Consider the following 15,689-nt stretch of genomic DNA (forward strand, 5'->3'; position numbering starts at 1 on the left):
AGGAGTGGGGAGAGGTTATCTCTGGCAGAGGGAGGCAGGGAGATGGGATAAGGGAGGGACACAGGCAGGAGCATCTGCGCTGGGTACGTTCCTGTTCTTAAGTAGACTGGTGTGTTCCTGGGGAGTAATCTTACTGTGTTTCACAACTACATGTATTCCATGTGCTTTTTTTTTTTTTTTTTTTTAAGTAGTCATCCCTGGGCTAGAACTCACGACTCTTATATCAAGACCTGAGCCCATATCAAGAGTCCCACAGCTAACCAACTGAGCCATCCCTGGGCTAGAACTCACGACCCTTATATCAAGACCTGAGCCCATCTCAAGAGTCCCACAGCTAACCAACTGAGCCACCCAGGGGCCTTCCATGTGTTCTTTTGCATATATTATATATATTACATAATTAGTTACATAACATAGAATTTAAGTTATATAAATAATTCAAATTAAAACTTTGGTTTTTTTTTTAAGATTTTATTTATTTTTTTGACAGAGAGAGAGAGAGCGCGCGTGCGCACAAGCAGGGGAGCTGCAAAGATGGAGGGAGAAGCAGGCTCCCCACTGAGCAGAGAGCCTGATGGACAGGAGACTTGATTCCGGGACCCTGGGATCATGACCTGAGCCCAAGGCAGACGCTGAACCGACTGAGCCACCCAGGCGCCCCTCAAATAAAAACTTTGAATCCCTCAAGATCTTAACTCCCCAGCGTGCCTCCCAGGCCCTCCTAATCTGGCATCAGTGCGTTAGTCGCTCAGTGGGCTTCAGCAGCCACGTCGGATGGCACCTCCGGCTTCCGTTCCTACTGTTCTGCATTACCTTCCACCCACGATGACCTCCGCCGCCGCCTTTCCTGGGCCTCTAAGCGCCCCTCTGAGCGCCCCCTCCATTCCCTCCCCCGTGCGCACGGCGCCCGAGCGCCCCGCCGTTTGCTGCGCGCCCCGGGTTCCCAGCCAGGCGCCCCTCCGCCCTAGGCAGGGCCTCACTGCGCCGCGCCAGCGCCCTCCACCGCCCCCCCCCCGGCTCCGCTAGCCCCAGGCAGAGCCGACTGGGCCCGGTCAGGCGCGGAGCCGCAGCAGCGGGATGGGCCTCACCCCGGCCGCCAGCGGGGAGAGCAGGCACCGCCTCTCTCGCTTCTCCCGGCCCCGCCCCGGCCCCGCCCCTCGAGCCCCAGGTAAGCGGCCTGGGGACAGGCCACCAGCCCCAGGCGGTTCAGCTGTGCCCCTTAGGCCCGGCCACAAGAACCGGGCTCCTCCCCACCGAACCGCGGCGCCGCGGCCCGCAGGCCTTACTGGGGCGGGGGGGGGGGGTGGTTCTCAGGTCCAGCGGGCCGTCGGACCCCCGGAAAAGGCACCAGAGTTGCCTTCAAGGCTTCTTCTCCTAGCTCCGTGTCGGTCCTGCCAATGCCCCTTAACCTGAATGAGCACATACTGGGGAATGACCTTCTGTTGGTAATTCAATCAAAGCGAGCCAGGCGTCCAGTGTCTCTCTCGGGGATCCAGCCTCCGACTCTACTTCGGGTGGAAGTGGAAGCAGAGGTGGCTGCTCCCCAGCAGAGCTGACCGTGGCTCTAGGGCTCTGAGGCCTCAGAAGCTCCTGCGCTCAGGTTTAGCCCCCAGATTTCTGGGATCTCACCTCATCCTCTCCCAGTTTCATCCGTGGGAGTTCCAAAGTCTCTCCTTCCCAGGGGAACGGAGCCCTCTCCAGCACCTAGTCCCACCATCCCCCTCCTTTACCCCCAAACTGGTGGAGTGCTGACCAGGCCAGGCAGGGCTCTGGACTGGAGCTCTGAGCCCACCTTCACAGAGACGTCAAGGTGCTGGCTCCCACTCTCCCTTCACAGATCTCGCTCCCTATAGGAGGCAGCTGTGGTTTAAACAGCATCTTCTTCCCCATCCCCCAACCCCCTAGAAGAACCATCTCAAGCGTTGGTCCTGCTCTCTCCCAAGGAGCCGCAGCAGGGAGCCTCAGAGCTGAGCAGAAGCATCCAGGAGGGGTAAGAGTCTCGCTGTGGAAGGACTGGGTCTTAGGGAGGGGAAGCCTTTGAAGAACCAACTCTGATGGCAGTTATATAAAGCAAACCCTGAGGGGTTTCCATAGGAACCAGCCTACACCACCCCCCAACCAGTGAAGGGAAGGCTGGTGTGCTCCAGACAGCAGATTACCACCAGGCCTGGGGCCCACTGATGAGACCTGCCTGGTAGCAGTTTCTAGCCCCAAGACCTCCAGAACCCTGAGAACTGGCTCTTTCCACGTGGCCACTCGGTCTCACTAATGAATGCTGTGATCTTGCAAATTTCCTCAGTTCACTTTCATTAAACACACAGTTTGCTTCTTTTTAAAATTTCAAGGGTCTGAATGTTCCCCCAAAGAGCTATACGCCACCCCCATACACTGTACTTTGGAGAAGAGGTAAAGCGTGGGGGAAAGGCAAAGAAAATGCCAGTTTTGGTTGGTAATGTACTAGACGTGTGTGCCCTCTCTCTCCTTTACCCCCTCGACAACTCTGCGAGACAAATGCTCTCATCTCTATTTCATAGATAATCGAACTGGTGTTCAGACACATTCATTTACTAGCTCAAGCTTGGGCAGCAAGGATCAGAGCCAGGGTTCAAACCCAGCTCTTTTTTTTTTTAAGATTTTATTTTATTTTTTAAGTAATCTCCACATCCAACGTGGGGCTTGAACTCACAACCCCGAGATCAAGAGTCACAGACTCTAGCACTCTACTGACTGAGCCAGCCAGGCGCCCCAAACCCAGGCCTTTGTGACCCCAATATATTTCACTGTACTATCCCAAAGCATATTCCTGCCTTTGGTTTCAGTCCTCTGCTAACAACGTTTTGGTTCAAGGGACAAAATATACGGATTTCTCTCACGATACTTGCAGTTATAGTATTGAGGCTTAATGCGATTTCTCAGAAATATGGAACTAGTTGTTGGAAGAAACAGCTCAAGGGTTTAAGGGGCTTGCCTCTCCCAGGAGGATGGGCAGAGAGAAGGGAGGGAGCAGAGGCCAGCTGCATTTCATTAGAAGCCATTACGTACCGTTACCAGTTTTGTAAAGCTATGTGCAAGTCACTTTCATAAACATGGAAGAAAGATGATCAGCTATTTAAAAAACCCTGAAAGCTGCTCACTGCTCTCATTAGCAGTTTAACACTCCTCGGAAAAGCAGTCAACGGTGATTACTTTGTGAGGCTCCTAATGGTGTGGTTCCGGAAACAAGCTTCAGGGAAGATGTTTCCTAGGGTCTCGAAATTGAAAGAGCTCTGAAAATCACAGATCTGAAGTAACGCAGAATTTCCAGTAATTGTGAAGTAGTGTTACTTGTTGACTCTATGATCGCAAAATTCATTAGGGAGAAGCCGGTAGTGAACTTGGAGACCACACCCAAGCAGAAAAGAGCGGAGTGGAATTCAGCCCCGAAGCCTGAGAGTGCTGGGACCTTAACAAAGCAAGCCGCGGAGGTGAGCGTCCCAAGAGCTCTTAGCCACATCTTTACTGCGACTTCTCTGCAGACTGTGTTGTACTTTATTTAGACTGTGTGGCAGGTAGAAGTGCATACTGATTTGGGATGTTGGTTGTGCCTTAACATTTTTTTAAAACAGCTTTGTTGAACCCTGATGAGCTTGACTGGAGCGTAACTCCAGAGCTATAACTGACATTCGATAAAATGCAACATGGTTAGAATATATGCTTGGCTAGGTTTGGTATAGTATGTGCGAATCCGTGAAACCATCACCGCAATCAAGATGATGAACATCTCCGTAACTCCCGAAACGTTGTTTCCCTTTGTAAATCCGGCCTCTTTTCGCCCCCATCCCCGGGCAGCACCTGGTCTGCTTTTTGTCACTATACATTAATTTGCATTTTCTAGAGATTTATGTCAATGGGATCATATCTTCTGTGCTCTTTTTGTCCGTCTCCTTTCACATAATTTCATGTAATTATTTGAAGTTATATCCATATTGCTGCATGTGATTAATAGTTCATTCTGTTTTATTACTGAGTAGTATTCCATTGTATGGATACACTATTGTTTATCCATTCACCTGTCGATGGCCATTTGGGCTGTTCCCAGTTTTTGGCTATCACAAATAAAACAGCTGTGAACATCAGTGTGCAAGTCTTTGTATGGACATATGTTGTCTTTTCTCTTGGGTGAATAGCTAGCAATGAAATGGCTAGATCATATGGTAGATGTATTTTTTAAATATTTTATTTATTTATTTGGAGAGAGAGAGAGAGTGATGGGGAGGAGCACAGGGAGAGAGAGAATCTCAAGCAGTCTCCCTTGCTGAGCACAGAGCCCTGATGGGCTCAGTCTCACGACCCTGAGATCATGACCTGAGCCAAAGGCAGATGCTTAACTGACTGAGCCACCCAGGCGCCCCCCATACGGTAGTTGTATTTTTCAGCTACTGTTTTCCAAACTGGTTGTGCCAGTTTACATTCCCACCAGCAGAGTGTGAAAGTTCCAGTTCCTCCACACCCTCATCGGCATTTGGTATGGCTAGTCTCTTTAATTGTAGCTATCCTCATGGGCCTGTAGGGATCTCATTGTGGTTTTAATCTGCATTTCCCCAATGACTAACGATGTTGAACATCTTCCATATGTATCTTCCTTGGTGAAGTGTCCAAATCTTTTTGCCCATTTTTTCCCTTGGTTTCTTCAGAAATTCTGTGTGCGAGCCCTTCATCAGATACGTGTTTGCAGTATTCTCCCTCAGTCTGTGGCTTGTGTTTTCACTCTCTTAACAATATCTTCTGAAGAACAAAATTTTTAAATTTTGATGAAGTGCAATGGAGGGTGGTGATGGTTACACAAATTCTGTAAATTGCATCTCAGAAAAGAAACAGGTAGAAAGCCCCCTTGTACTTCTGTGAATTTCTGCCAGGCAAATGGGTGTCCTCCACCAGGGAAATAGAGCTGGGAACTGGGAGGCGAGATGCAGCTTTGAGCAAATTAGACTAAAGCTGGCAGATTGTGCTTAAGTGACAAAGCCGCTGTCAAGCTGATGGGTGGGTGGGGTGGTGTGATGGGCTCCCTCGGGCTCCCCAGGCTCTGATTGCTCAGCTCGCCTTCTCAGGAGTTATCAGTGAGCAGGACTTCTGCCCAGGACCCCTCCTGGACACCCTTAGGGACAGTTTGGGAGGGACGCATATTTACAGAAGGAGGGGATAGGAGAGTTCTTTTTCTTCTTCTTTCTCTTTTTCTTTCTTCCTCTTGTTTTTGTTTTTGTTTTTGTTTTTTTGTAGTTTGGGTTTGCAATTGCAAAGCTCTGGGTTTTCTTTTCTTTCTTTGTTTTTATTGTGGTAAAATCACTTAACATGAGATTTAACTTCTTAATAAATTTTTAAGTGCACAATACTATACTGTGCGCGCACACACACACACACACTGTCTCCTCCCCAGGCTTCTTTGAAGAGACAGAGTATCAGCATTCTGGGTCCAGCCAAGAGATAGAAATTAGATTAAACAGGGGGAATCTACTTCCAGTAGATTAAACAGGAGGAAGTTTACTATAAAGAATTGTTAAACTGTGTATGAGTAACTACAAGAAATGAAGAACCTCGATATGGCCTCCCAGGGCTGAGGGACAATACTCAGGGAAGGACAGGCTTGGAGGGGCTTCACACCTCGTTAGAGAGGAGAGCGGAGAAGTTTGGTTTGGCCAGGCTAGGGTGGCATTGTAACTCCTGGGGAAGCACAACCTTTTGGAGTGTAGGGCGGGGGCGGGGGTGTTGTCAGCCAGTGGTTTGAGCACGCAGAGGAGGGGGGACCCCTCTGGACCACACGTGGTCCACATGGGAGACAGGCAGAGGGAATCAAGACACCAGCAGGCGCTGGAGTGTCGGCACTGCTTTCTCTGTCAAAGGGCTCAGAAAGGTTATTACTGGAGGGTTCTGGCTCAGGCAGAGCTCCACCAGAAGTCCTCACACCCCCACTACTGACCATCGCCCTCCCCATCCCCTGCCCCAAGCCAGACTGCAGGGGAACCCTCTCCTCTTGCAATGCTTAACGACGCGCTCATTTTCAGGGAGAAAAGCTTAAGAGTTCGGGCACATTTCACGGAGCTTAGCTGAACGGTGCATTTGGAGCCCAGTGGCAGTACGTCGATAGGTGGCACAGTTAGCCTCTGTGGCTTTAATAACTCCAGTGACAGTGTGTGTGGGGGGTCTTTGGTCTTGCCTGGGAAGGAAGCGTCTGGCAGCCTGGATTTCTAGAAAGTGATGAAACCCAGTGTCTTCAGGCCGAGCTGTAGCTAATCCCCAAACAGGGTCTCCGGAGCTCCGGGGCCGCGTGCAGTTTCTTTATGTTATCTTATTTCTCCCGTCACAGGGCAAACCCAGACCCAGACCCGGAGACCTGATTGAGATTTTTCGAATCGGCTATGAGCACTGGGCCATCTACGTGGAAGATGACTGCGTGGTCCATCTGGCAGCCCCGAGTAAGGGTGGATACTCTATTGACATATTGGTATTGATAGTGAAGTTAGCGGAGTAAGACGTGCATGAGCTCTTGTTTCTCAGCTGCTTCCCTTCATTAACAAGCACACACGCAACGCGTTCCCGGCCCTTAGTCGACTGGGTGACGGAGCTCGATCTCCGTCTGCCAAACATACCGAGTGTCCAGCGCCAAGGGAGAGGCAATGCACAAGGTGGCCCCGTGTTCGCTGAGCCTCCGTATCCTTCCTCTTATTTCGGAGGCTTCCCCAGGAGGGGTGCAGATGCCTCCATGTTCCGATGGCCCCCAAATGCGGCTCCCGGCTTCCTAATGGCTTGGGCACGTCCTCCCTGGCTCATCTCCCTGCTCTTTCTGCCTGTCCCAGGCTGCTCCCGCCTCAGCGTGGACACAGCCTTCCTTTCATTGCTCAAGGTTGCCTAACACAAGGCTGAGATTCAACTGGTGGCTAGTTAAAATTTAGTGGAGATTTGATGGGAGAACGGGGTGATGGTAGAAGATAGAACAGGAGACACACTGAGTCACAGGAGTCACCTCCCTCGAAGAGACTGGGAGGCACTGGGAGAAGGGGAGGCTGGGGGACACCACTGCTTATGGTCTGATGCCTTTTCAATGTTGTATCCTGTGTGAGTACTGCCCACTCAGGATGACCCTGACAAAGGGCACTGAGACCAAAGGCCCTCACCCCCCGGGCTCCATCCTCCTCCTTGGGCTGCCCTCCCCCACTCTCACCTGCAGGGAGCCCCTCCCCCTTGCCCCGCCTACATGCTGAGAAGGTAAAAAGTGCTCCATGTCACCTCCACATCCCCTAAGTCCAGGAGCCTCCCTCTTGTATAACCAAAGAGGTCGCTAACTCTTATGTCCCCACCCTCCCCATCAGATCTTTCTCTATAAATGAATTCTGTTCCTGAAAGCTGAGTTGCCCGCTGCGAGCTTTCCTAAAATCGGCAGATATTCTTCAAGTACGTAAGAAGAGGACAAGGGACATTTCTTGTTCTCGGTCGACTTTTGCAGGGGAGGGTACACGCATTTGCCTATCCATATGGTCAGAGCAGAAGAACGGTCTTGGTTTCATATTACGACGGCCCTGGCTTTGGGCGGGTTCTTCACCCTCTCTGAACATCTGTCTCCTCTAGGGACTGAATATGACAATATAGTTCCTCTCAAATCGTTCTTTTTTCAAATCTGTGGAACCTGTTTTTGAATCCCAATATCTGAGTGGGGAGAAAGGCAGTGTGGCTCTGGGCGGAAGCTGAGTGGGTGGCACCCAGGGCCCTGTCTGCGTGGCGTCCCCTGTGCCCAGCCGAGGCTGCAGAGGGAGGCAGGTCACAGAGCCCCATGCTAGCCCCGCAGCCAGGAGCGACGCTCACACGTAAGGGTGCTTAACACACATTTGTGAAAATTACTGAAGTCTGGTTAGGAAAGCAAGACTCAAGTCCTAGGACTTGGTCAGGTCCGTATAGTACAAGTGGAATCTGGGGTCCCACTGTAAGGTACTTCTAGAGTTTTATGAGGAAGATCGCTGACAATGGGGTGTGCGGTGCAGGGCAGAAGTCTCCTGGGAAAGGTGGTTCCGGGCAGCCACACACATCTGGGTGGTTCAGTCGGTTAAGCGTCTGCCTTTGGTTCAGGTCATGATCTCAGGGTCCTGGGATTGAGCCCGACATCGGGCTCCCTGCTCAGCAGGGAGCGTGCTTCTCCCTCTCCCTCTGCAGCTCCCCCTGCTTGTGCTCTCTCTGACACTCTCTCTCTCAAATAAATAAATAAAATCTTAAAAAGAAAATAAAAAAAGAAAGTGAAAAGACAAGCCGCAGAATGCAAAACGTATTTGCAAACACATATCTGACATGTTCTACTACCCAGAATATGTAAAGAATTCTTACAATTCAATAATAAAGAGACAAATAACCCAATTTTTAAAACGGGAGAAGGATCTGAATAGAAATTTATCCATAGCCAATAAGCACTTGAAAAGATGCTCAACATCATCAGTCATAAAAAAAAAAAAAAGGCTGAGAGGCAGGCTGATATCCAGGCGACAGGTGTCTCCCTGGGGGCAGCTCACCCCATCCAGCTCCCCGTCCTCGGCCACGCCTTTGATAGAAGCTGACGCCGAGGCCTCGGAGGCAAGCAGCTGGACCCGCATCTTAGAGCGAGCCAGGGCTCTGCCCCGCTGTCCCTCGCAGCTTTCCAGCCTCTGCTCATCTTGGGCTCTAGGTGAGGAATTCGAGGCCGGCAGCATCACTTCCGTCTTCAGCAACCGCGCCGTCGTGAAGTACAGTCGTCTGGAGGACGTGCTGCATGGCTGCTCCTGGAAGGTCAACAACAAGCTGGACGGGACGTACCTGCCGCTGCCCGTGGACCAGATCCTCCAGCGCACAAAAGAGATGGTCAACAAGATAGTGCAGTACAGCCTGATCGAGGGGAACTGTGAGCACTTTGTCAATGGCCTCAGATACGGTGTGCCCAGGAGCCAGCAGGTAGGGCGCCTTTTGCTGGGACGGTGGCTTCTGGCTGAGCCGTCTTGGGGCTCGTCATCGCATCAGTGATCAGAACGGTGGTCAGTGGTTTCATGCTCTTTGTGGTGCTGGTGGGCTTCCACTTTGGCAGGACCCGACGGGTCTATTAGGCCGTGGAGGAGTGCAAAGGCTCCGGGCTGCAGAGCTAGGACCCTGGGGGTCCCGGCTTGGCCATGGGTGTCCTTGGTCAGACCGTTTTATTTCTGAGCTGTTTGTTCTCTTACAAAACAGGGATAAAGTGAGGTTTTCAGCTACCTGTGGCCCACAGACATGTTTTGCTTGGACAAATAGTGTGGTTTTTTTTTTTTAATTTGTATTACTTGCCAACATTTAAAAACATAGAAATTTTATGTAGAAAGATCTGGATTGACAGCCTTTCTAGAACAACTCATTGATCAGGCCATCAGGCCCCTGTTCCTGTTTGGTGACACCCCGTGGGGCCGAGCAGTGGCTGCTTCTTTAGATGGGGCGTGTGTGGGTTGGCGTGCCACCTGCCAGCCTCGCCCACCTTACCTGCCTGGTCCGGGCTGCATTCGGGCTCGTGACCCCCCACCAGCCAGGGCGGGGATAACCCAGTGAGGCACAGTCCGTGTGTTCAAGAGCTTTGGACAATAGCTCTAAATACGTGTGACGACTTGAGCAGCCCTCATTCCTATTTGATCCTTACTAAAACCCCATGAGAGGAGGGGGGGTGTATTTATTATCCCCTTTTTAATAGATTGAGAAATGATGAGTTAAAGGAGGAACATCATTTTTCTGCTTTTTTTCTGTGGTTCTTATGTTCTCTGGGGTCGCTGGGCTCAAATCCCAACGCTGGTCTCTCTGCTATTGCCGAGTAGGTATGAACAGGTCACGCACCCCTCCCCCTCCACTCTCTGCACCTTCCTCCTTTATATTCTGTCCTCTCCCGGCCTGTCCTCCATTCTGCGGAGGCCTGGCTCCAGTGCGGGGGGCTTGGAGGCTCTGGTGTAGGGGCTCTCCCGTCCCACGAGCATTTGTACATGACAAGAGGCCCCAGGGACCAAATGGATGATAAGGGGCCTTCTATGGAGGAGACACGAATTCCTGCCGTGACTTTGTCCAAGCGAGTTCTCCTCCTTGGCTCTCAGATTCCCTGTCTGTGGAGTGACGACCTCAGTGGCTGAGCCGCTCCGAGGTCCTTTGCCTCTGAGCCCTACACGAGAGGCAGACACCTGGCCTGAGGGAGGAAGGGGGCGAGGAGCTATGGATGCCCCCGGGGGGACAGGGAGTGCATCTGCCTGGGATGTCCCTCTCGGGCCATCCTGCCTTCTCTAGGTCCCTTGCAGCTCTAGGATCTTTGGTAATGGAGGCTAGCACAGGTGGCTTCCTCCTCCAGGCAGGCCGGTTGCTGAAGGGGAGTGGTGCGGTAGGGGCAGGGCAGGGCACAAGCCTGGGGTCACCCCTGAGAGTCCTGTGAACCGGTCTGCTTTGCAGGTAGAGCACGCGCTGATGGAAGGCGCCAAGGCTGCGGGCGCGGTCATCTCCGCCGTCGTGGAGAGCATAAGGCCCAAGCCCGTAACTGCCTGAAGGCGCTCGGACTCCCAGCAGAGGAAGAAATGCTGCCATCCGCAAGGACCATGTGCCTCCTTGCCTCCCCTTGCCTTCTCTCTCCATAGCCCGACTCGAGAAAACTGTGAGCTTCTGGAAGAATCTAGAATGTATCCAATTACCCCTCCAGAAATACATCCAATATATGTGATCACAGATCCGTGGACTCTCGGGGTGAGAAGAAGCGAATATTTATTAGTACGTAACCGTGAGAGGCCAGGCACCGTGCTAGGCCTTTGGCAGGCTCGTTATCTCCCTCCCTGTGGGAAGGGCCTTGCTCGTTTCTCAGGCTGACTCTGGTCTGTGATGTTTGAATCCCACCTAAGCCATCCGGGAAACCTCTGCTGGAACATTCCCAGGAACGGAGAGCTCTTTTTCAGAAGTTCTTGTTCTTGAACTCGAATGTCTCCGGCTTTTTTGCATTTGCGCGAACCCTGCTCTTTCTGACCCGCAGCGCTGTGCGGGGGAGGAGACTTGACGGAAACTCAGTACTTGCTATTCAAGGCCATCTGGGCTTAATCCAAAATCCCAAATCCCACGCCGGCCTCACTCCTTGTTGCTTAACACCCTCTGCTTTAAAGTATAATCAACATTTACTTGGCTTTTCTACCTTAGAATCATCAGAAGATTTGAAACTGGTATTTTCACTGATTTCAGACGAGTATTTAAAATAATTTCCTCAGTGGACTTCTGTGCTCATGAGGGAGAGGAAGGAGCAATTTTTGGGTGTTGACCGCTGTTGGCCTGACGGCAGATCTAGAATTATGACCAGGGATGGTTGGTGCCCGTTGAGAGCTGAAGGCATCTGGGAAGGGACTCTCAGAATGGCTAGGAACCGGGGCGCCTGGGTGGCTCAGTCGTTAAGCGTCTGCCGTCAGCTCAGGTCATGATCTTGGGGTCCTGGGATCGAGCCCTGCATCAGGCTCCCTGCTATGCGGGGAGTCTGCTTCCCCCTCTCCTTCTGCTGCCCGCCCCCCACTTGTGCGCACGCTCTCTCTCTGTGTCAAATAAACAAATAAAATCTTGAAAAAAAAAAAATGGCTAGGAACAAGCACGGGATGGAGAGCCCAGAGCATTTCACACGAGATCTGTTAGGATCGCCCATGAGCCTTTCTCCTATTTGGACAAAGCAGACCTGCAGTGAAACTCTTCCATTACCGCCCCCCCCCCCCATTCTTTTCTTAGCATCTGAACTTGGCTGCATCCTCCTATTCTCTAGGCGCTGGAGTCTGGGTGTGTGTCTCTGTCTTCCATCTGCCCTTCCCAATGGCCTCTCTCTCTGCTTTGCGTGGCTGTTCCGGGGGGTTGGTAGGCAGAGCATATGCCCTCATTTCTGTGGATCGTGATGAGGATAAAGCCCTTATTACCCTGAGTCCCTCCAATCATCTCCTCCCCGCCCCCCAGAATCCGCTGAGTTCCCGATGCTGCTTCCTTCAGCTCCTCCTTCGTTATGGTCCAGATGGAGACTTCCTTGGAAGTAGAACCCAACCGCCAGGAATATATGTTTTATAAAGTATGTTCCTCTTAGCTTTTTTTTTTTTTTAAAGATTTCATTCATTTATTTGACAGAGAGAGACAGCCAGCGAGAGAGGGAACACAAGCAGGGGGAGTGGGAGAGGAAGAAGCAGGCTCCCAGCGGAGGAGCTTGATGTGGGGCTCGATCCTGGAACGCCAGGATCACGCCCTGAGCCGAAGGCAGACGCTTAACGACTGAGCCACCCAGGCGCCCCGTTCCTCTTAGTTTTGAATTAACTTGGTCATGTATCCGTGAACGTTTTGATTCTGAAGGTGACTCTGACCTCCCAGACCATAGCAATCATTAATCCAAGAAACCGGATGTTGCTTGATTTACAAGCAGTCAACTCCCCCACGACAGAGAGTGTTCAGTAACCTCTACACTAAGGGCTCACCCATCTCCCGCTTAGTCACTTCTGTGGCTTCTTTCAGTTTGCACCCCGTGGGGCCAAGGGCCTCAGGTGCCTCTCAGGGTTTACGTTCTTTCATTCATCCAACAAACATTTTTGAGCGTCTACCACATGCCACGCCCTGGCTCTCCCCGCCTTGGCCTGAACCCAGGAGCAGCGCTCAGGGACAGCAGCGAGAAGCGAGTCGGTTGGAGGGACACGAGACAGTGGAGCACGGGGCGGAGACCACCTGCCGGACAGCCGTCTTCTGCCTCCCAGCTGCCCACGAAGCCGGGAGCTCTCGAACGCACACCCTATACTTGGCAGGTGGGGGGTGGGGGCGCGGGGAAAGAGGGTTTCTGAAAGTGCTGTTTACAAACCTGGAGCAGTTTCTGCCTTCTAGGGTCGAAAGTGAGATCTCTGCTTTGCGTGGAACCACTCAGGTGAACCTTTCCAGTCGTGTAGCTGTGAGGCTTACACCTGCCGTTCCGGGAGATCCTAAGGGAAAGTCATAGGAATGCCAATGTTGCTGAGACGTTACACACGGATCTCTTGTTCGTGTGCTTCTTTTTTAGTGCTCCTTTTCCCTTTTGGGGGTTGGCGAGTGGGGTCAGTGATGGGGTTGGTTCCCTGGGCACATCCGGGGAAAGACAGGGAACTTGACCATGCTGGGTTGCTTCGCGGTAGGGGGCCCAGTAGTCGTGACACATGAGCCAGCAGGGCCCGTGTGCTTTCTGGGTGTTTTGCCTACGGATGGAAAGGCTGACTTCGGGAAACACTGAATTCGTTCTGCAGACAGTATTACGATGGTAAAGGGATCTGGTTTCTCCGGCTGGGAGTAGGAGATAGGGAGCGGAAACCATGTCAGTCAGGAAAACGTGCCAACTGAGTAAAAGGATGAAGCCCTCGTCTCGGGCAGCAGGCCAGAGGCTGGGAGGAGACACGGACAGAGGGGAGCCCCCTGGGACGTCACCAGTAGAGATTAGCTGCTCCCCAGTGTCTGCCCAATGCTCACCATCACCTTTTGTTATTCTCAAGCCCTGATTTGAGAAGGGGGATGAAGGGCCAGGGGACCAATAGCACCCAAGAGAGCGACTGCTACAGAGACAAGAGGCCCAGGGACCGCTGGAGGGGGCCCGTCAGGGGGGTTCCAGGTCGATGCCCTTGGGAAAACCTTGGGAGGGAATTGGGTCTCCTGCAGTCACGCAGGAGGGGAGCTTGGTCAAAAAGTGAGAGTCTATTATTATTTTTTATGGAAATGTATGTATTTTTAATTTAAAATTCTTTTTTTAGTTCAAGTATAATTAACATACAGCCTTATAGTCATTTCAGGTGTACAATATAATGACTCAGCAATTCTATAGATGACTCAGTGCTCGTCACTGTAAGTGCTCTCCTTAGTCCCCTTCACCTATTTCACCCATCCCCCCTCCCACCTCCGCTCTGGTAACCACCAGTTTGTTCTCTGTAGTTAAGAGTCTGGCTTTTGCAGAGAAAGACAATTATCATATGGTTTCTCTCCTCTATGGAACATAAGAACTAGGAAGATCGGTAGGAGAAGAAAGGGATAAAGAAAGGGGGGGTAATCAGAAGGGGGAATGAAACATGAGAGACTATGGACTCTGAGAAACAAACTGAGGGCTTCAGAGGGGAGGGGGTGGGGGAATGGGATAGACCGGTGATGGGTAGTAAGGAGGGCACATATTGCATGGTGCACTGGGTGTTATACGCAAGTAATGAATCATGGAACTTTACATAAAAAACCAGGGATGTACTGTATGGTGACTAACATAAAGTAATAAAAAAATATTATTATAATAAAAAAAAGAGTCTAGCTTTTGTTCGTCTTTTTGTTTGTACCTGGAATTTGCCATAGTGAATTCAATTCTTAGTCTTTGCCTTTTCAGAAAACGTTTGCATTCAATGTCCTTTGAAGCCATTGGTATCATAGTAAAAAGTAGTCCTATGGTGGCTTTCAGCTCCCTAGTGGAATCTGGAAGAAATAGGACTTAGGACAGGCTAAGTCTTGATGTGAGGGTATGTGTGAGGCTTGTGTAGCCCGGAACCAGGGTTGTGGTGGGGTGGGAGGGTATTCTTTGAAACAAATAGTCAGGGTGGGGAGGCAATAGGGAGTTAGGAAGGAGGAATGCTAAAGAGGGATGTGGGGAACTTGAAGACAATCTCCCCTGTATCCCTGAGAACCCTTTGCGTCCTACAGAGCAGGAGGGCCAGTCCTGCTCTGGGGGCATTGGGAAGGCAAGGGCCTAGAAGGCTCTGTGCCCAACCTTAGAGAGAGGCTGGTCGGGAAAGGAGGCAGAAGGCCTGGGTTGTGAAGACCCGCTCAGCCCTTCCTCTCAGCCAGCCCCTCAGGGCAAACGTTGGCCCCATCAGCCAGCTCTCTCTACACTCTCCCTATTTGCTTTGCTCTCTGGGCGGCTCTAGTGGGCCTCTTTCCTTGAGACTTTCCCAGAAAAGGGTCATGCTCAGTCCCTAGGCACATTCTCCTGCTGCCTGAAAAACAAAAGAGAGGCTAGTTTTCTCCCACGAAGTCCCTAGCGGTGGCCGACTTTCTAACCAAGAAACCACAGCCCAGGGGCAGTAGGTTGGCGTTCTGCCTGAAAGACAAAGCTACATAAACTATCTTCATTTCTGATCACCAGATGTTTCCTAACTAGCACACCGAATATTGAAAATGGATTTTCCTTGGAAAATTAAGGACACGATCATCAGCCTAACAGGCTAGAAAGGCTCTCTCATTGGTGACACGAGGCTATTCATAAGATGGGAGCTGGCTAAAATACTTGTCACCCGCCCCACCCTTGCAGGAGCGCAGCGTGACAGACAAGCCCGGAGCCTGTTTCCTTAGGGATGGCACCTGACGCTTGATCCCTAAACTTGTCTGTGCCCAGCCTCTCGGGTGGCTTTCTGGTTGCCTGACGCTGACTGTGTGGGCACCAGGACCCTGCCTTGAGCGAGCCATTGACAGACATTGATTTCTCACAATTTCGGCGGCTAAAACACTCAAGATTGAGGCGCTGGCAGGTTCAGTTGCCAGTTGAACCTTCTTGGCTTCCCAGTGGCCCCCTTCTCACTGTGTCCTCACGTGGGGGTGAACAAGAACTCTGGTCACTCTTCTTAGAAGAACATGAAGCCATCATGGGGGGCCCCATCCGCGTGACCTCACGTAATCCTGCTCACCTCTAAATACCATCACATTAGGCCTTCAACATGAAT

At 51.5% G+C, this 15,689-nt stretch overlaps 1 protein-coding gene across 1 annotated transcript; it reads left to right on the plus strand.

The window, feature by feature from the left end:
• Positions 1 to 1,077: 1,077 nt before the first annotated feature.
• On the plus strand, positions 1,078 to 11,540 carry LOC123794532 (phospholipase A and acyltransferase 5). The gene is made up of 6 exons (XM_045800695.2): positions 1,078 to 1,168; positions 1,906 to 1,990; positions 3,356 to 3,464; positions 6,341 to 6,449; positions 8,681 to 8,943; positions 10,438 to 11,540. Exons 1-6 carry the CDS (start codon positions 1,078 to 1,080, stop codon positions 10,528 to 10,530), a joined length of 750 nt encoding a protein of 249 aa, XP_045656651.2. The 3' UTR covers positions 10,531 to 11,540.
• The last annotated feature ends 4,149 nt before the right edge of the window (positions 11,541 to 15,689 follow it).

The sequence above is a fragment of the Ursus americanus genome, chromosome 24 (genome assembly GCF_024610735.1).
Source record: "Ursus americanus isolate L20-20 chromosome 24, mUrsAme1.1.p, whole genome shotgun sequence".
Lineage (NCBI taxonomy): Eukaryota > Metazoa > Chordata > Mammalia > Carnivora > Ursidae > Ursus > Ursus americanus.